This window comes from Suricata suricatta, chromosome 2, assembly GCF_006229205.1.
Source record: "Suricata suricatta isolate VVHF042 chromosome 2, meerkat_22Aug2017_6uvM2_HiC, whole genome shotgun sequence".
Lineage (NCBI taxonomy): Eukaryota > Metazoa > Chordata > Mammalia > Carnivora > Herpestidae > Suricata > Suricata suricatta.
Genome location: NC_043701.1, coordinates 137,983,826 through 138,004,441, shown reverse-complemented (window position 1 = coordinate 138,004,441; position 20,616 = coordinate 137,983,826). Strand labels below are relative to the sequence as shown.

Genomic DNA, 20,616 nt, shown 5'->3' with positions numbered 1-20,616 from the left:
GCAGAGCAGACGCTGGATCCAGGCTGGAGAACCAAGCGGGTGAACTCCAAAATGATGCCACATGGCCCCTGGGGAATGCTGACATGAGATGACCTGAGCAGTTCTGTGATCCCTCCTGAGGACACAGAGCATGTGGAGGTCATGCCTCTCCCCTCCGACACTAATCCTTCTTTTCTACCTGTGTTTACCTTCTCTTCTCTGTCATTTCCTCCTTGTTCTGGGGTTTTTCCCCCCACTGCTTTTTGTTGTTATAGGATTTTTTTTAAAAATCTGTTTACTGGCTTATTTATTTTTAATTACACCAGTAATATACAAATACGTTCTTGTTATAAAATATTCAAACAAGACAGAAGTATGTAAAGTCAAAAACAAACTTTCCCCTTTACCGCCAATCTTATTCTCCTCCCTAGAGGTAATTACTGTTATTAGTTTAGTGTATATCTTTCCTGAAATTTCTCTCTGAACGTACATGCATTTACAAGTACATTCATAAACATATGGTTTTATTTTGTGGGTTTCTTTTTACGTAAATGAAATCATACTTTTTGAAATCTAGGCTTTTTTTGTGTGTTTTTGTTTTGCACGTATCCCACTATTTTAGAGATCCTTCCAAGGCTCCCCCTCCAGGGAGAGCTGTTTTGGTCTCTTTACCTGCTACATAGACTTTCCTTGTATGTAGGTCCAGTAGCGTATTCAACCATCACTCTGTTGTTGGTCAATTAGACGATTTTCTTGTGTTTTATTTTTCTTGCTGAAAATTTGCAATAAAATTATATGACTTGAAGCCTAACTTCTTTCCCCTCCCCTTTGCAAGATGCACGTTAATTCCATCCCTCCCACGTCCTCCAGGTTGAGCAGCGATATCAGCCCCACCTCATCACACACGCTCACTGGCTATTTCCCCTTGGCTGCATTGGAAATTCTAGTCGGCGCTGCTGTTTTTGCCTGAGACAGAAGTGACCTGCTATTAAATAAACAGGCATTTGAAACCCACCCCCCTCGTTACATTCTGAAAGCCAGAGGTTGCCACAGGACAGTTTCTTAAATCAAGACAATTTCCAGGCAGGAAGAAGATGTAGAACCCTGGCATTATTCCTCTCCCTCGTTTGTTAGCAACGGCTTGATTGAGTGTGGAGAGCAAGCCTGAAATGCCGCCATCAGCACTGACTACCCTTTAGATTAGCACACAGCTCCTATTCCCTTGAACGTAGTTAGGCCAGCTTAATGTCAAGGCATAAAAAAGATACTTGTTAAATAATTTCCCAAAGCTCCGGCTCCATCTTTAATTTGTTTTTATTTTTTTTTTTTCCACTTTCCCTCTCGTCCCTCGGTCTCACTTTTGCTTCTTCTTTTTTTTTTTTTTCCCTTTCCTCGATGCCAAAGGGTACGCCATTAAGTCGGGCTGATTTAAGGGCCGTCAACATCAACCTCTGTGACATGTGCGTTATCCTGTCAGCCAATCAGAATAATATTGATGATACTTCGCTGCAGGACAAGGAATGCATCTTGGCGTCACTCAACATCAAATCTATGCAGTTTGATGACAGCATTGGGGTCTTGCAGGCTAATTCCCAAGGTAAGGACAGCCTGTAATACTTCTCTGCTGTGCCTACAGGGGACAGGGGCTGGCAAGAGGGATATCCTTCACTCAGTAATTCAAAGAGGCTCACATCAGCCTGCCTGGCAGTAAAACCTGCGGTCGAGGGGATGCCTTTCAAAGGGGCATCTGCTGCCTCTTCTTACCATCACAGGAAGGAGGCGTGAGACCTGAACACCCACACTCCGAATAGGCTGTCTTCCCGAAAAGGAAAGCAGCATTTCAAATGCCACCCCCTCAGTCTCAGTCTCCCCAAACAGTGCCTTTATGACCAGGGTCACCAGCTAAATGTCAGGCACTGAAAAGATGCTGGCTGAACAATTCCTAATGTTTCTCTGCAGTATATATATTTGCCATTGACCTCTGTTAGGCTTTGCCATTGTTATAACTGCATGAGGGTGTTAAGCTTTACCTTGTTATATGCTGACCTATGGACGGTGATCCCTGGACAGTGGGGACTGACTGTATGGGCACCAAAAGTCTTTTAGCAAGAAGTGATGCTCTTCAGCCCACATGTTCTCTCCCAGAGGCATGCCAGAGCGGGATGATGTACATCTGCCTTCTCTGCTCTGCCCCCATCTTCCCTGTCATTTTCTCTGGGATCCTGGGCAGAGAGCTGCTAGTAAAGATGTCATCTAGAAGTCTCAGAGAGGCAGTGCAGCAAAATCTTGTAACAAACAGGCTCACTAATCAGAGCCGTGGCAGGACCGCTTCTGTGCAGGCTTGCCACGAACCGCGGGATCATTGTCGTAAGTGGTCTGCTGGATGGGTGACGCCGGGTGCGTGATGGGGGCCTGAATCCCATCATCCCTGGACCGAAGACAAAGGGAGCGCAGCCCATGAGAACTCTAGCTTCTGGGATATGACGGGATCAGGCTCGGCCTCATCGTGCGGCCCAGACATGTGCTGCTTGATCTCTTGTCAGCTCAGCCCCAGCACCACCTCCTTCCAGCATTGGCTCAACAGTTCAGCAAAGCTGGGAACAGCAGTTCCTAGAATCCTCTGCCCTGCACAGTTCTGGGCTAGAGTCTGCCGAGGAGAGCTGGGCATTGGGACGAGATCTGGAATCCAGAAGAGACAAAGAGGTGTTGATTCTTTGGAGGCAGCAGCAGCTGGACCCTGAGCAGAGGCGAGGTTCAAAGCAGCTCTTAAGGGAGCTTTCTGAGAATCACCGGCTTTGCTCCTAGGGACTGAGGGGGGTGGTGTGGCCTTCTTCAAGTTGCCTGGAGATCTGCAGCACCTCCGTGGTATTGCAAGTGAAATGGCTAGTGGTGGCCTCTTTGACTTTTGTTCCTAAAGCCTTTCCAATGGTTGCATCAACATCCAATTTTCTTCATACTTGGAATAGAGTGGCTTCTATTCTTGATGTAGCCCTGACTGCTGTGGTCTGAATCCTGGTTTTGACTTCTCCCCTCTGCCATCCTCCGCCCTCTCCCTCACATCTAAATCTTGGCATCCACTTGCACAGCTGGGCCTCATGGCAGAGCAACATGTCAAGGCTCTAAAAGAGAGTCTTACCTCCCCAGCTGTGTACTGGAGAGCCAGAGCCTGCCTTCCGTCCTGCCTGCTCAGGGAGCCCAGGGGACGGAGGGTATGAGGAGACAGTAAGTTGGCCTTCTAGGAAATGGAAGAAGCAAGCCACTATTTGGTTCCTGCCTTTAAGTAGTTCTTCCATGTGTGTCTCCCAACTCTGTCCCAGCATGGGCGTCCTTCACGGACCTTGTTAGATATGCAGAATCTCATGCCCACCCCAAACCTTCTGGGTGAGAACCTACATTCTAATAGAGTCCCCAGGTGACTCATGTGCACCGCTTTAAGGCACGGTGATCTGCACGCTAACAAAGCCTGGTCCAGTGAACATGCTGACCAACCCGATTAGACGCGCCTCCTCCTGGCGGGAGCTAGCAAAGGGAATGGAAAGAAATGGAAGGAGGAGAAGTACTCCCTTGGTGGGGGGGGGGATGGAACTGAGCAGGAGGGGCAGGAAAATACTCCCTTTCCCCAACATGTCTGTTTTCTCCCAACTCAATAATTGTGATTGTCAAGGTCAATAGATCAGAATCTCAATGCATAATTGAGTTATGTGTGCATCTGACATGGTATTCCTTTCAGCTCTCATAAACCTGACCCCTGCCTCTTAGATCCTATATGATGGCCACACTGGTAAAAATGTTTCCCATCCCCTCTGCACATACCCGATTCTCAAAGACCTTCTTTACTGTCGTAGCAAAGGAATGAGCAAGGAAAATAGGCATTAGCAGGAGATAAGGAAGAAAGGGAAAGGGAGCATATTTTTCCTGCACAAAAAAGAGAAGGGTACTCCTTTAGTACACCCACTCCCCAAACACACATGCATACACACCAGAGAAGGCTGAGGACGTACCCCATGACCAGTGGCAATTTTCAGACCCTTGATCAGCAGTGGAGTGGAGCCCCTGCACCCTAGTAGCCAGCAAGCAGTTCGTTCTGCTCTCAGTGAGAGAGCGACAGCTACGGGCACACCGGGCCCCTACCTCCCCTTGTTTTCTTACTCTTTCTGCTCTTCTCTTGTCCTTGTTTCTAACACTCCCCTTCGGGGCCACTCTGACCTTCCAAAAGTCTACCAGTGGCCATCGACCCAGGAAGTGACTCTCTCTGATGGTGAGTGCTCTATATTCATCTTGAGCTGCTCATTATGCAGCCCACTCCTTGGGTTTGTCCCAGTCCATGGGGCTGGAGGGACAAACTAGGTTGCCCTGCCACTCCTCGTCCTTGAGAAATTTTTGATGGGCTGGAATGCTCATTGGCCTCAGGTATTTTAATTACCCCTCATCTAGGCATTTGTCACAACCATACCCCAAGTAGATTGGAATTAGAGGGTACAAAATAGATTTTGTGTTTCTCTTTTCATGTTGGGAAGCAAATCTAACTTCCCTGAGTGATAGCAACATACATTTCTGGCTGCTACCACCCACTTCTCATCACTATTTATTCTATAGTCCTTATGAAACCTGATCCTTGGCTTTGTCTTGAGGGCTGCGTTACCATTTCTCCACAACTCAGCAGGATAGAAATGTGGACTCAGGGCAAGCGTGTGTGCTCTGGGGCCAAAATACCCATGCGTCACAATGGAAAGTTTTTCTAACATGATACCACATAACATGAAAAATGTGTCTTAACATTGAGGAGGTAGAGTCTTTGTTGAGATTTGTGTTCAGACACTTGCCAGTGTGCACTATCTGGTCTCCAACACTAACAAAGCCTCTTTTCCCTCTTTTCTATTCACATCCCCTTTCGGTGCCACTGTTCTAGCTCACATGGTGTCAGAACGGACCCAGCCTAGGGATTTTGGGTCCGATGCTTTCTGAACAGATCTGAGATGTGATGGCTGGTTGTCAAAAACAATTACAGAGAAAGGTGGCATGCCCCATACTGGATGGTATATCCAATGTGACAGTTGGGTCTATGAGATGCAGTTTTAATATACAGCAGGCAGGACTGCAGTGACAATTATATAAAGCAGGTGAAGCTGCTTCTTGCTGGTCAGCAAACATCAGCTCAGAACCACTTTACAGCTCTTTACCAGCAACTAAGTGCCTTTATTTACAGAGCGCCTGTCACTTCCCTTTGGCTGGAGAGCTGGTGTATTATTTAGCACGTATTTATCTGGGGAAAACATTTCAGTTTAAATCAGCTGGTACAACAGTGGCTCTTGCCAGACTGTTACCCTGTGGTTCTAAAAGACAAGCACTGAGTCTGATCTTGAAAGGGAGGGTGAGCAGAGGAAGGAAGGGCCTGTTCTCAGAGAGCCACTTGAGTCAGTACGTGAAGAGAGAAGGCATGTGATTGAGTTTCCCATTGTGCTTTTGTGTCACATTATGAAATGAGCATCTTAGAGTTTCTTCCTGGTTAGCCTTCTAGTGAAGGTAACTCTTCAGAGGAAGAAATATGCATCAGGCGCTACAAAAGCCCAGAACACAAAGATGGCATGGATTCAGCCACTCATCATCCTTGAGGGGCTCAGGTGGTGGAGGAGATACCCCCATACACAATTACATGCAGCGAGACAAGGATGAGGCTAGAAATACATGAGCACACGGGGCTCCTCAGTTTATATATTTCAAGGAGTTGAGAAAGTTTCCAAGGAGCGGTGATGTTTCTGGGTGAGTTGAATACATGTGGCTCTTGAGCACTTGAAATGTGACTAGTTTGACTGAGGGATTTCTTTCTTCCCCCCTTTTATTTAATTTAATAAATTTAAATTTAAATACTAGCATGTGGCTAGTAGCTACCGTTTTGGACAGTGCAGGTCTGAAGCATTGGCTTGTTGGCTTTTTAAGAGCTGGGATTATAGGAAGATGGTGTTTAAATCCATCTTTTAAAAAGATAGCAGGCAAAAACATGAGTATGGTTCAGATGTGGAAAGAGAGGGCAGAATGAGGTACAAAGGCAGACTGTTGTGACGGACGTGAAGAGATGGATGCACTATGGCAATGGCAGTCATAAGGGTGAGGAGGAGATTCAGGTGGATTTGAAACAGGAAAGATAGCCCATTGAAGGCCAGCTTCATGAGATGGAGGTATGGATGAGCGAGGATGAAGAATTGGTAATGAGTTCTGAGGTTGGCTACTGGGTGGATATAAGAGTGATTAAGTAAGCTGAGGACTCAGGAGGAGAAACAGGCTTGGGGCAGATGGTAAAGAATTCGGTCCTGTTTCATTTGAGTTGAAAGGATATGTAGATAGCTAACAAAAAATACAATCATACAGCTATAGGGATAAAGTTAGGTCAGAAGTTGCAGACTTGGAAATCATTGGTGATGGACAGTGGATAGTCCTTGAGAGTTGGTGTTTCCCAGAGAGAGAAGGCAGGGCAACTAAGAAAGAAGGATCAAAACTGGAACCTTGGAAATGTCAACACTGAAGAAACAAGCAGAGGAAGAGAGAGAATCCAGTGAAAAGGCTTGAGGGCAAAGACTGAAGGAAATAAGAGTGGGTACTGTCAAAAGTAAAGGAGAAGAGAGTTGAATAAATTCCAAGTAGCAATTTAGAGTGTATCCTAACTATGTGTTGATATGTGTGTTTTCTTGAGTAGACTATGAACTTTTTAAGGGGCAAGGACTGTTCTTCTTTTGCTCATCTTCATGTCCCTAGTGTTTCTAGCACAGGATCTGACATAGAGTTGACATGCTATAAGAATTTGTTGGGCTTAACTGATTTGAAAAGGAACAATGATCAGCACTGTCAGATACTATAGAGAACTCAAATATAAGAGGCTGGAAGAAAGGTGATGGTGTTTTTTGACCCTCAGGAGGTTGTTGGTGACTTTGGCAGGAACAGTTGAGTAGCTTGTTGCCAGTAGAGGCTGGTATTCAGGAGTCTGACACATTAATGGGAGGTGAGAATTTGAAACCATATATTACTCTTTCAAGTGCACATAGAGAGAGAAATAGGATATTTCAGAGGATCTTGTCAAAGAAAAGATTTCCTTTCTGATTTTAGAATGTGGAGAAATCCACCATGTTTGTTGGCTACCGTATACTGAGGTGGAACCCCACTGAGAGGGAGAGTTTGAAGCTTTGGGAGGGAGCTGTTATATGATAGTGTAACAGAGAGATGCAGGAGAAAGAGATGTGGCCTTGAAAAGGAGAAGGGATGCCTCCGGTCCCTCTGAAGAGGAAGGCTAGATGGGGAATAGGAAGCCGGAGGCAGCCAGATGGTTCTCCTTTCTTCACAAAGCTGCCAGTTTGGTTTTCCTTGAAGATCTAAGGGACCGGGACAGTTGGGTTGGGGAGCTGATGGTGACAAAGGTTCAGGGCAGACATTACAGTAAACATGTAAGGAAGCTGGCTGGAGTGAGTGTCGGTGAGGACCAGCCAGGGTTGGAATTATGAAGGTGTCACAGTGGGGTCAACACAGCTCTACTATCTTCTCTGCAGTTCTTGGCAGAAACAGCAGCAAATGTACAAAATGACTTGAGTTTGGGATAGCAATTCAGAGGAGGCAAAGGATTCCACTAAGGTGTTTAGGGGTCATTAAAATGAGTGGTCGCCAGGTCTAAGATGGTAGATGGGGAAGTCAAGCCAGTGTTGGGGCTTATAGACTGAGAGGCCAAAACAAAACAAGAAATAAATCCCTGTGATCAGAGAACAGGGTGTGAAGCAAAAGCATGGGAGAGCTGAAGCGGGGGAGGCTTGATCTGAGAGAGGAGTATGTGATGAGCTTGGAGAATGAAATATTGTGGAGCCTGGGGGGCTCAGTTGGTTGAGCGTCCGGCTTCAGCTCAGGTCCTGATCTTGCGGTTTGTGGGTTCGAGCCCCGCGTCAGGCTCTGTGCTGACAGATAGCTCAGAGCCTGGCACCTGTCTTCAGATTCTGTGTCTCCCTCTCTCTCTGACCCTCCCCTGCTCATGCTGTCTCTCTCTCTCTCTCAAAAATAAATAAAACATTAAAAATTTTTTAACTTAAAAAAAAGAGAAATATGGCAGAGCCTGAATGCAGGTTGGTGGTATTACCCTCATTCTGCATGTGAATTCTGGATCCAAGGCAAAGCCCATCTGACTACTACCAGCACCACCATAACTGTAATAATAACACGAAGGCTTATGAACGTTTGCTGCCATTACATGGCAGGCATTTTACCAATTGAGATGATATGGTTTTCGCCCTTGGCTGCACATTGTAATTATTTGAGAAACAAAAAGTTATTGATGGCTGGGTCGCACCTCAGCAACTACGGTTTAACTGGTCTGGGGTTCAACCTGGACATTAGGAGTTTTATAAACTCCCGGATGGTACCCGTTTGCAGCCAGGGTTGAGAACCTTTCCCTGAATTGGCCCTCCAAGGTGCACGTGGTAAGGAGGTTACCATTTTGATTGGAAAGGGAGGAAATTGAGGCCTTTACAGGTAAAGTGATGGCTTTAACCTGGGTCTCCATTTAAATTTTTTTAGTGTTTATTTTTGAAAGAGAGAGAGCATATGATCAGGGGAGGGGCAGAGAGAGAGGGAGACACAGAATCTGAAGCAGGCTCCAGGCTCTGAGCTACCTGTCAGCACAGAGCCCGACACGGGGCTCGAACCCACAAACTGTGAGATCATGACCTGAGCCGAAGTTGGATGCTTAACTGACTGAGCCACCCGGGCGCCCCAGGGATCCTAAACTTTAAACTATTATTTTACTTGTTTAAGACAATGCTGTTGGCTCAGCTTATTGGTCTGCCTTCTTTCTTTCATATTTTCTGGATAGTCATTAACTTCCCAGGACTAAAAAACTTTAAGTGGAGAAAAAGGGGGTAGGGGATATGCTGGATACCAGGCTCTGGCTTCTACCAGCTGGCTGAATTTGTCATCTCGTCTCTGTCATATGTCTTGTGGTGATAAGTGGAGGATATTAGTTGCCCAGTGGGCAGGCCATCCTCCCGACCACAGCTCTGAAAGCCAGCCACGTGGATATCCAGCACTGCGCTGCCACTGACCAGCACCACGGCCCCCCCGCCCCCCGCCCCCAGAGCCAGTAGTGTGCTTCCTCAACAGCTTGGGTCTCTTAAAGAAGATGGGGCATGTGTATTTCAACATCGGGGTTCAATTTGGATGTCGGCGTTACGGTTCCTCTGTGGTTCCATTTCCTGTTACGTGCTCTGCATTCCTCAGACTCATGCTACCTGTCCACAAGCCCTTATTAAGCACCTGTTGTGTGCACAGATTCCCTGGCAGGCATTGTTAGAGAGACAGGGGTGCGTGAAGCACATGCCCTGTCCTTGCAACCTCTGATGCAAATGTATAACTGCTTCTGAATGCTGGTTTATTTACCAGAAAAGAATTGCAGTCAATGGAAGCTGACATGGGACAGAAAGAAAAAGAAACAGAGTGGGTTTGAGAGACACTTTGAAAAAATAAATAGGGTTTTTCAGGTGGAAACAAATAGAGCTGGCTGCCGTCAGAGAGAAGAATCAAAGTAAGGGTCAAGAATGCATGGAGAAGTGTTCAAGGGACAGTGATGAGTACAGTTTGGCTGGAATACAGGGTATGTGTAAGACAGGACGGAGACCTGAGGCAGAAGCGTGGGTTAGGCATTGAGGGATTTTGTTTTAAATTTTGAGTTACAAAGGTATAAATTATTCAGTAGGCACTGGGGAGCTACAGCAGGTTTCAGAACAAGAGAGTGATGGGATGGGACCTGAGCTTCCAGGAGATTGACCTGGCAGCCCTGTGAAGCACTGTTTGGAGTGGGAAAGAAGAGAATGCAGGGGTCTGGGTAGGAACTGTGGTTATCCAGGAGATCAGGAACCTTGAGCTGGAAAAAGAAGGGGAGGCTATTTTACTGTGAGACGTAGTAGATGTAAAACGGATTGTATGATTTTGAGCTTCCTTCTCAGTAGCAGATGACAGTGATGAGCTTGTTGGAAGAGGCCTCAGCACGGAGGACCTGGCCGTGGGAGAACGTGGTATTGATAATGTTGGTTTCTAGCCATGGTTCATTTCTATGTAGACTTGGCAGAAAATCCAGGTGACCATGAAAGGCAGATGGGTGGGCATAAAGTCCTGCATCCAGGAGAGGGTCACAGCTACAAGTTTGCCCCACGGCTCATGCTCTATGAGTGGAACAGAACCTTGGAGAGAGGTGTGAAGAAAGAGAGGTGAAAGGCAGAAGGATGAGGAGCATCTTAGAGAGGGCAAGGGGAACGTTGGTAGAAGCCAAGGAACCACAAGCTGAGCTGGGCTCCCAACTTCCCAAGGGACGGAGGAACATATGTCACAAGCCCAAAATAAATGCCCCCTGCCTACTTTTCCTCACCCCTCTAGGTTTATTTTTCTTTATTTTATGCCTCTTAATAGCTACCAAGTTAAAAAATATATATATAATGGTTCACACAAACACTCCAATAGGCACACAGGCATGTATGTGTATGCACACCAGTGCACATGCATGTGGGTACACACACACACACACACACACACACACCATGGTATCTCCAGCCCCCCGTGACCCTCAGCCACAGTGACACTAAATGATGTCCACATATAAGCAGGTGTTCTCCCTTGACTGCATTTCAACAAAAGTTAAGAGCCTCAAGTAGGGAATGACCTTTCTCTTTGAAAGAATGGCCAAGGTTCTTGCAGAAACAGCATTAATTGGGGGCATAGGGCATATCCTTTTCCTGTTTCGGAGAAGAAAATGTGACTTCTCTTTTATCTTTGGGGGAGGCTATGTGGATTAGGACCTCTGAATTATTGAATGGCAGAAGTCAGGGTTCAAAAGGACCTTCCTAAACTAGAACTTCGAGACAAAACCTACAGGATGGAATGTAATGAAGCCCACTGGGCATTAAGTTTCAAGTAATCACCGAAGATGGGCTGCATAAACCTGGTTGATGGAAGTATAATTTATTTTGAGTAGTGACTGTTTCATCCTGGTCTGTCTAGGAAGGGGCATGTCAGGAGCTATGAAGATTTGAAGGGAAGAACTAACAAACTCAAGAATGTAGGCAAGGAGATGGTTAGAATGGGAAGCGCTGGGGCAGCCTGTCCCTTGCCAAGCAGTTAAGAGAATGGGAGTTAATGGACTAAAGAACCATTTTATCTTCTGCTCCACTGGAAAAACCATGACCAATGATTTTTAATCTCCTAATGATTATGGAGAACCAGATTTTAGCCCCACATAAGGAAGACACTTTCAGAATAGAATGGGCTGCCTAAAAATGTAGTGAGCATTCTGTTGCCACACGTCCGTTTGCCAAGGGAAAGTTACTGACCTGATCTTTGTGGTGAGAGGGATGTTGGATCAGATGAGTTCTTTGGTCCTTCCTAACTGGGGGTCTTTGGTATGCTCTTTATTTTTATTACATGGGGATCTGTGATTTTGATGATCTCCGTTGTTCCTCCAGAGAGAGAGCTATTGCGTTTGGCAGAATTGGGGTTATAATGGATCTTTTGGTGGAAGCTTTCACATCCTTCCAGAATGGCATTGTCTCTGTGTATAAGATGCAGGGGGGTAAGCAGTGCACATCTGGCTTTTCCGTTAATCTGACAGACCACCCCTCTCTTCACCTCCCATGTCACCCTCAACTTCTGTCCTCCCAGTGTTTCCCCTTTTTGTCCTCCCTGCCTCACCCCTGCACACCCAGACCACACCCCCCTGCTCCCAAGCATACCTATGCACGTGTCCTCACACACATTTTCCTCCCTGAAACCAGAGGAGCATTTTTTTCAGCCGCTCGCATATGACATTCATTGCCACAATACGGTCTCTCAATTCTGGAAGGGTTGGGGGGAGGGCGGGGGAGGGAGGAGAAGCCATTTCTCCATACCCACCGAATGAACAAAGCTCTGTGCTAAAATATTTGTCTTCAGTTGTAACTGAAACTGCTGTTGGCTTCAGTCCCCCAAACCAGAAAGACAATTATACTTAACTGTTTAGAGATTTATAAATACCACACTGGAATAGCCTCTAGGTAGTAACTTTAGATACCCAGCCCAATAATTTTCTTTTATTGGTTTGTGATTTAGATCTTATTTTGAGTCCTCTATAATAAGAGTAGTACATTTCATTAAAAGAGCTTACTAACCAATAAAGAAAATCTGGCTTAAGGCTCAAGCAGGTCTCGAGTACAGAAAAGGGCCTGCCCTGCTATGTCTCTTAGGCGGACATTACAAGACTAATCTCGGCACAGGGGTGCACATGTATTTTAGCAAAGTGGCATTTGCAGCTGCATTCTTTAAGTGACTTCAACTTGGGAGAATTTTTCCTACACAGCATATTTTACCACATGAGAGATACTCTGAAGACCGCCATTTACTATTCTGGTAATAGATTCCCAGCGACGAAAACAAGGAAACACAAAAAACATGAATAACTGTAACGAGAGATTGGAAAGCCTGGACTCTTTGCTGGACCAGTGGAGGTTTGCAGGCCTTCCATAGCTGAGGATCTTCCTTTGGGGAGTAGATGTGGGGGATTCAAAATAAAAACAGAAAACATAACTGTTTCTTTCCAACTGCATGCAGAGCATATTGAGTTCCCCTCTCAGGCTGTGCCCAGCTTGGGACAAACTGCAGTGAAGGGAAATCTTAGCTTCGGAGACAGAAAACAGATGTGGTGGGGGGGGGTGCCGGGGTCGGGCTGAACTCATCATGCTCACATCAGGCTTTACCCCTTAAAACCTGCATGTATGGTTAATGCTTCTTTTTTAAAACTGAAAGCCCTCGGGGCACCCGGGTGGTTCAGTCGGTTAAGCATCTGCCTTCGGCTCAGGTCATGATCTCCTGGTTCGTGGGTTTGAGCCCCATGTCGGGCCCTGTGCTGACAGCTCAGAGCCTGGAGCCTGCTTTAGATTCTGTATCTCCCTCTCTCTCTGACCCTCCCCTGCTCGCGCTGTCTCTCTCTATCTCTCAAAAATAAATAAAAAGCATGAAAATAAATTAAACTAAAAATAAATAAAATAAAACTGTAAGCCCTCTTCAGTTCAGTCATGCGTCAGGCACACTCATATGCAATATCTTGTTTACTCTTCCTGATAACCCGTTAGGGCAGAGGTCATTTATCTCCATTTTACAGATGAGAAAACCAAGGCCGAGGAAAACTCAGCCACATCCCAAAGTCCCATAGTGTGTCAAGAACACGGAGTTGATGCCCAAATTGTGTGATTCCAAAGCCTGTGCTTTTCTTACCACCTCAGTCAGCCCCACAGAAGAAAGCAAGTATAATTCTCCGGAGAAGAGGCCTGAATCTGTACGTCTGCTTTTTTTTTTTTAATATTTTTATGTTTATTTATTTTTGAGAGACAGAGAGAGAGAGCGCGAGCAGGGGAGGGTCAGAGAGAGAGGGAGACACAGAATCCAAAGCAGCCTCCAGGCTCTGAGCTAGCTGTCAGCACAGAGCCCGATGCAGGGCTCGAACCCATGAACTGTGAGATCATGACCCGAGCCGAAGCCGGACGCCGGACCCTTAACCGACTGAGCCACCCAGGCAACCCTGTACGTCTCCTTTTAAGGGTCATGGAAGCATCTGCAGACACGCTAAACATCTCTTTGTACCCAGGGACTCTGGGCTTTTTTTTAATGTTCTTATTCTGTGCATCTGCATTTTATAGGTCCCTGGCCCTCCTTGGCTCAGCAATCAGACACATCGGGGTTCTCTTGGTTCCAGTCTTCCTTGCTACAAGAGCCAAACAAACAAGAGTAGAGCTGAGAGAAGTATCAAGAACTCTCTTAGCCTGCCTCTGTGAGCAGTTTAATTGTTGCAGCTTTTTCCCTGTTAATACAGACTTGATTTTTGAGCTGTCAGAAGAAGGGTGGAAAGTTTGAGACCCTGATATTGCTCTCTGTTGTCCAAACACTTACCAAATATTTCTAGGTTTTACCGATTCATCCTACACTCCAGGTGGGAGTTTCCATAAAAGGCAGTAGATGAGAATAAACAGACCACTCTAGCCCCCAAAGTCTAGGATTTCAGGTGGTGTGTTACACTCCGAAAATGGTCCGGATAAATTGTCCTTTGGGAGGAAAGTGTGGCTGTATAATCAAAGAGAAGTAAAAGAAGTCTTGTCATCCTATGGACTCTCTAAGGCTCCCAGTGAGATTCTGGGCAAGGATGGGTCCATCAGGAGTTCTTTTCCTGAGCATTACTTAAGTTTATACCCTATGGCTGAGGTTAGTGTCCACTCTTTCGGTGGTCATGCTTCAGGGAGCTAATGGAATCCTCAGGCAGAAATGACACAGACATATAAAATAGGTTGTGACTTGAATGCACGTATTTAACAATATGGGCCCTGCATTATTCCGCGGTGCCTTATAAAATGCATGGTGTGAGTCATTTGTAATTTTCTGAGGCATGAGTTTCATCCATATGCTGTAAGGATAACATGTATGCCCCAAACCAGTAGATGAGCCTAACCAACCATCCAAGGGAGTTTTGTCTTTACCCATGAATGTAAAACCAAACAACTCATAGGAAGTCCTAAAACCTTTATTTCTTTTCTTAAAAATGGTCTTGCAAAGAAATCAGCGGATCTATAAATGACTTTAGTTCTGGATTTATATAATATTTCAGAGTATGGATGGTCCTTAAGTATTTTAGTTATACTTGTTGGAATGTTCTGGTAGAAATCATTCCCCAATTCTAGAAAAGCAGTATAGGAGTCACTGAGCATCTTGTTACATATCCCCAGTTAAGAGTTTCTACCAGCTCTAAGCCACACAGATGTCACCACACAGTGTGTTGTGAGAAGCCAGAGGCTGCCTTGGGCTGCAGTGGTTGGGGGCAGGGTCTCCAGAATAAGTGAAGTTGAAATTGGAAATAGGTATGATTATCATAAGTAAAGGCCTACAGGCAGGTGGAAGAGGCTGAGGCTGAGTGAGAGAAGGCACATACACAAGAAAGGCCAAGTGTAGTTCAGAAAGGGACGCTTGGCTATGTGTCTGATGATGACAGAACAGAGGGGCCTTAAAGATCTCAGGGTGTTAGAGGAAAGAAGGTAAGGGAAGTCACTGTTAATTTGGGTAGGACCTCAAAAGAATGGCCCGGTCTATCACCTTGCTGATCTCCCCACTCTACCAACTGTCAGACATACATTTAAATGCTTAGCACAGCACCTCCCACCTAGCAGATGCTTGTAGAGGTTTGTGGAGTGAGCAAATGAATGATTTACTCCCAATATCTGTTGTTTGCAGCTTGCTCTATCTTCGTTTGCTCTCCAATGAGATAAAGCAGCTCAATACTTTGTTAAATACCACATCCTTTCCTCCCAGGCTTCCTTTGACTGTTGGGCACCAGGCAAGGGCTACAAAGATCCAAGATGTTGAACTAGTCAGGCTTGTCCAAATGTTTTCTAGTAAATCACTCCAGTCCTTGAACCTTCACTAATAACTCCTGATTCTCAACCTTGCACTGGCCTCACTACACGTGGGCCTAAGGAGGCTGTAGGATTGAGACTTCCACAGTTCAATAAAAGGCAGAAACCATCTCGACTTTTTGCTTCAGGGAGCTTGGAATGGATCCTAAGAGTTTTCCTGGCCATGTGGAGATGGACACTCCTCTTAGCAGCAGACTAGCCAATGTCACCCTAATACCTGGCCAGGAAGAATTCAGCGGTGGCAGGCGGGGGGGTGGGCTGTCACTCTAGTGTATGGTGGCAAATCACAAATGGGGCTGTCAGAGGGACGACACAATTAAATAGGGTCAGGAACCAGGTCCTTCACAACCCACATGGCAGTCCTGAATGAATGGATGTAAAACACTTAGTGACTGAGATGTAGTGAGAAATCAAGCATTATTCACTCTATTTGTTATTATTAGTTTTGCGTAGTTTTACTATTTTCTTTAGTTCGCTCCCCCCAAATAACAAAAAGCAAGAAAAGAATTGTCCGTTTGTACCTAGCAGCCAGAATAGCTGTTGATTGTGCTTGTCATAGAAAACAAAACGTCTTTGGGAGGGGAGAAATCCAAGGACAGTAGACTTAGAAAAGCCTACAGAGGAGTTGAGGGAAAACTGGGGCACATCGACAGTGGCCACTGGGATTTTTCCTCCATAGACAGGCTAGTCTGGTACCACACAATGGGGCTTCTCTAGGAAACAGAGAGGCTAGGTCTCAGCTCACTGAGGTTCTGGTCAAATGGAACTACTGAGTCACGACTGGCAGAGTAGGGCCCTTGCTGCTCCGGCCAGATGACAGGTGATACCTATCATAACCCCTTGGCCTCTTTTCACCTCAGAAAAATAATTTTGGCTCTGGGCCAGAAGATCTGAGGAACTTTTAGTTGTTTTTATTTAAAAAAATTTTTTAATGTTTATTCTTTAGAGACAGAGAGATAGAGTGTAAGCAAGGGAGACACAGAAGTCTCAGAAGACACAGAATCTGAAGCAGGCTCCAGGCTCTGAGCTGTCAGCACAGAGCCCGACGTGGAGCTCGAACTCACGAACTGTGAGATCATGACCTGAGCCAAAGTCAGCCATTTAACCGACTGAGCCACCCAGGCGCCCTGGAAACTTTCATTTTTTAATTGGGGAAAGATTCTTGGATCCCTTTAAGTACCCAATAAAATGATGGATCTTCTTTTTGCCCCTTCCCTTACCTCCCTAGAGTTGTATGCAGAAACAGTTGCATACAGATGTACCAAGTTTACCTAGCCCAATGGGTTTTCCACCTTAGCTGCACATTGCAATCAACCAGGGAGCTTTTAAACCTCACTCAAGCCACATCTCAGACCTCGTTTTCCTCCTCCCACCCCCCAAAGCCTTAGGTTTCTCCTTGCTCCTTTGTGAAATGTGGTGCTTGCACCAGACTCTAGGCATAGGATGTAGGCGTCACAGATTCCAAGGTGCAGCCTGAATTGAGAAGCACAGACTGAGCCTCTTCTTTACTCAAAGTAACCGTCTATGATTCTCATAAGAGACTGCTGATTCAGTAAGCTTACACCTCCACGGAACTGGCAGCCTAGGGGTGCTTGCGGGGAAATTGGAAGGCACATAATGGACAATATAAAAATATGAGTTATATGAGAAATGCCCTTTCACTCATGAACTTCCAGGTGGTTCCCAAATACACATCATCCTGATCCACAAGGAATGAGGAAAGTAGACCAGGGGACTGTGCGTGGGAGGGGTCAAGACAGGTAGTTTTCGGAATGCCTGATCGACAGTATAGGAAATGAAGAACTCTGAACATCAATCAAACCCCTGGGTATAATGACAGAGAAGGAGAGTAAATAATGGGAATGTCATGGTTGACGTTTCAAACTTAATCTATAAACCTACTTTTAATAGGCCCCCAGGTGATTATAAATTCAGGGTGGCTTTCTTTTTACTGGATTATATGAGGCTGTTCCACATTTCTAAAAGAAGTCCAGGTATGTCTCTCATTTTATTTATTTATTTATTTATTTATTTATTTATTTATTTGCATTTAAGATCCCGTAGAATTTTTCTAAAACGCTCTTTTTATGAGCATTAATTATATACCATGCAAGGAAGCAATTGCCTCTATGTTATGAAATATTAATCAAAATGCTTCCTGTTCCCAGATGTCCCAGAGATAAATACAGCAGTATTTTGAAGCCCCTCTTGGAGCTGTTTTGCCTGCAAATTTATTGTTTTGTCTCCATTTTCAGAAAGCCCTGTTTTCGGTGAAGTATAGCACTCTAGGTAGTTTTTAAGGCGCAAACTCCTCTGGAGTTGCCTGTGTCGGCAACAACTCTCATGTAGATAGCACACGAGGGATGGCGCGCTGATCGGCTCCTTTAAGATGACAAATGGGCAGAGAGTGTTATTGTCTTTGATTGCACGCCTTACATCATCTGTATGTAGGAATAAAAGGGCCATACTTTATCTTTAGCCATTTTATAAATATTTAAGTCCTTATAGTTGCCTAAAGATATTAAAGCATATTTTACAGTAGTCGGAATATAAATATTATATATAGCGCAAGATACCAAAGTAGTTTAATGAATTCATAATTTTCTGTTCACATTTATTGGAATGTGTTTTATGTTCCACAAGTTCCATTTAAAGAATAAGATACCATTCTGCTTCCTGACAACACACCGAGTGTGGCCAGCGTTTCCGGCGGGGTCTCGGTTCCAGTGTCTATGGAGGCAGAAGGCAGGAAGTCAGGGCACAGGGATATATTTCCTCAATCTCTGCATTTAAAAAAATATATAAATAACTTTGAATAAACAATTCTGGTGCTTATTTAAATTACAAAGCCTTCCAAAGAGAAAACTTTTTATAGCTCCTTTCCTCTATTTCAAGGAGATTATTCAAAAAAAACCCTAAGTAAGAGCAATAAAGATGTAGTTTGCAATTTTCCTGTCCTCCCAACCCACCCCCTTTTGTAAACCCTGTCGGCCAGTGTACAGCCTGATTCAGGGTATTGATTTCAATAGTGGCTTCCCAGTGCTTTCTGAACATTTCTCCGTAAGTTAAAGAATTCCATCCAGCTTGCTCCTTCCTTCTCCTTAAATGCAAGAGAGTGACAGGGAGAATATTACTGCATCTCTTTTCAATTTTCTCGTGAAATATAAAGACTTTCCTCTTTAATATTTCACAAAGTTTCTCCAGTTCCCAGTGGGAGTCCATGCTGGGTAATGTTTGCTAATTACCAACAACAAAACTAGACATACAACGCTGGTAAATTACCTGACCCTTTCCGTTTTAATGAGACAACAAGGATTTCGCGAAGTGATGTTGTTTCACTGGTTAATGGTGTCAGCAATGTTGTAATTGTGGGTTGAGATGCATTAGCTGAACAACCACATGTAGAAAGGGCTTTCTCTTGACAAGCCCTTTGGAGACTAGAACCGTATTATCATTAAGCCTTTGTCATTTGCATGCTGCTAATCACTTACTTTATTATCCAGAGTATCCATTGTCTTTCTTTAATTGCTCTTTAAATTAAAATTAAAAATAGTTCTAAAGCCCACAATGGCTGGGATAGCATCTTGATTATGAAGATAACTTCAAGAAAATGGAACAACTGGTAACATATTGCTGGGATTATGAGAGTCCCACTGTTATGTACCATGCCTGCGGGCCCCAGGAGCCTAATTGTGGCGGTTTCTCTTCCTTTAGCCCATACTGTTTGTTTAATAAATGGTTATTTATGGCCTTTTTGGCCATTATAGCAACTTTGGAGAAAGTACATCCTTCTCATTGGGTTGAGCACGGCAATTTCATTCTCCGGGCAAAGGTATAAAATGCAGTTGAAAGGCAGTATCTGTACTAGAAAAGGGATGCTCTTCATTCTCCTTGCTTGTTTATTCTGTACACATTTACTTTTAAAAATTGGGATCATGAAAGGGACCTAAACTTCAGAGATAAACGGGACCTTAGAGTCATCCCCATTTTCCAGATGAAGAAACTGAGGACCATAGCAGTTGCCATATCAGGAGATGAACCCAGATTCTCTGTTACTAAATGGAGTGGATGCAGGGCTTCTGGTTGGAAGATTGTGCCTTCTGAGTTACTCCTTAAAGAGGATATGATGTCATGTTGTGAGCTGTGATGTGCAAGTGTTGGGCTGTCATGGTGCAGTGCACTTAGTGTGTGTCTCTTGTATGCATCTGTCAGGGTGTTTGTTGGTACAGACTATGTGCTAGGATACTGGAATAAAAGGTTCAGATTTTCCAGTTCCTTAAAAAAAAACCCAAGGGGGAGACTGGGTGGCTCAGTCTGTTAAGTGTCCAACTGCAGCTCAGGTCATGATCTCACAGTTAGTGAGTTTGAACCCCACATCAGGGCTCTCTGCTGTCAGCACAGAGCCTACTTCAGATCCTGTCTCCCTCCCTCCCTCCCTCTCTCTCTCTCTCTCTCTCTCCCTCCCTCTCTCCCCCTCCTCTGCTCTCTCTCTCAGAAATGAATAAAAATGTTGAAAAAAAAAAACCCTATGGATGACTCTGCAGTCATTCCTAAGTTCCAAGGGATTAAACCCAGAGTTACCATGGTTCCATTATCATATACAATGCACTCAGAATTAAGATGATAGCTTTGGAGAACCGGAAGAGATTGGGCCATTGCCTTACCTGCCTCAAATTCACAGATGGGAAAACTGAGTTTAGAGAAAACATTGAGTCCTTCTAAGTTCTCATAGGAAGTTAAAGATTGACTTTTGATTCTCTGTCCATTTCTCTGTCAGCATTACCAATCTATTGTTCATATCATCATCATCATCATCATCATCATCATCATCGTCAAAGTTAGTATTTATGAAGTGCTTACTATGTTCCAGGCACACTTATAAGCAATTTACCTGTATTATTTAACTTGTTTAATCTTCATGACATATTACTCTCCCATTTTACAGATGAAGAGACTGAGACACAGAATTTAAGAAAACTTCCCCAAATCACAAACCGGAACAAGGCAGCACTCACACTTAGGCAGCCTAGTTCCAGCATTCAAGTTTTCAACCCCAGCATTATGATTCATTTCAGGTCATGGTCAAGGGATATTGACCATGGTGTAAATGACTTTTCAAAATCACATTAGCACCAATCAGCCTCCTTTTGGGTGAAGATTGGTGTGTATTGGGAATACCCGACCCTAGTTG

At 44.8% G+C, this 20,616-nt stretch overlaps 1 protein-coding gene across 1 annotated transcript in view; it reads left to right on the top strand.

The window, feature by feature from the left end:
• Positions 1–20,616, top strand: part of KCNMA1 (potassium calcium-activated channel subfamily M alpha 1) — a 507,555-nt gene that overhangs the window by 435,314 nt on the left and 51,625 nt on the right. Inside the window, exon 24 of the mRNA XM_029919828.1 lies at positions 1,384–1,576. Within this exon, the coding sequence (XP_029775688.1) occupies positions 1,384–1,576 (193 nt within the window). The remainder of the gene's footprint in view (positions 1–1,383; positions 1,577–20,616) is intronic.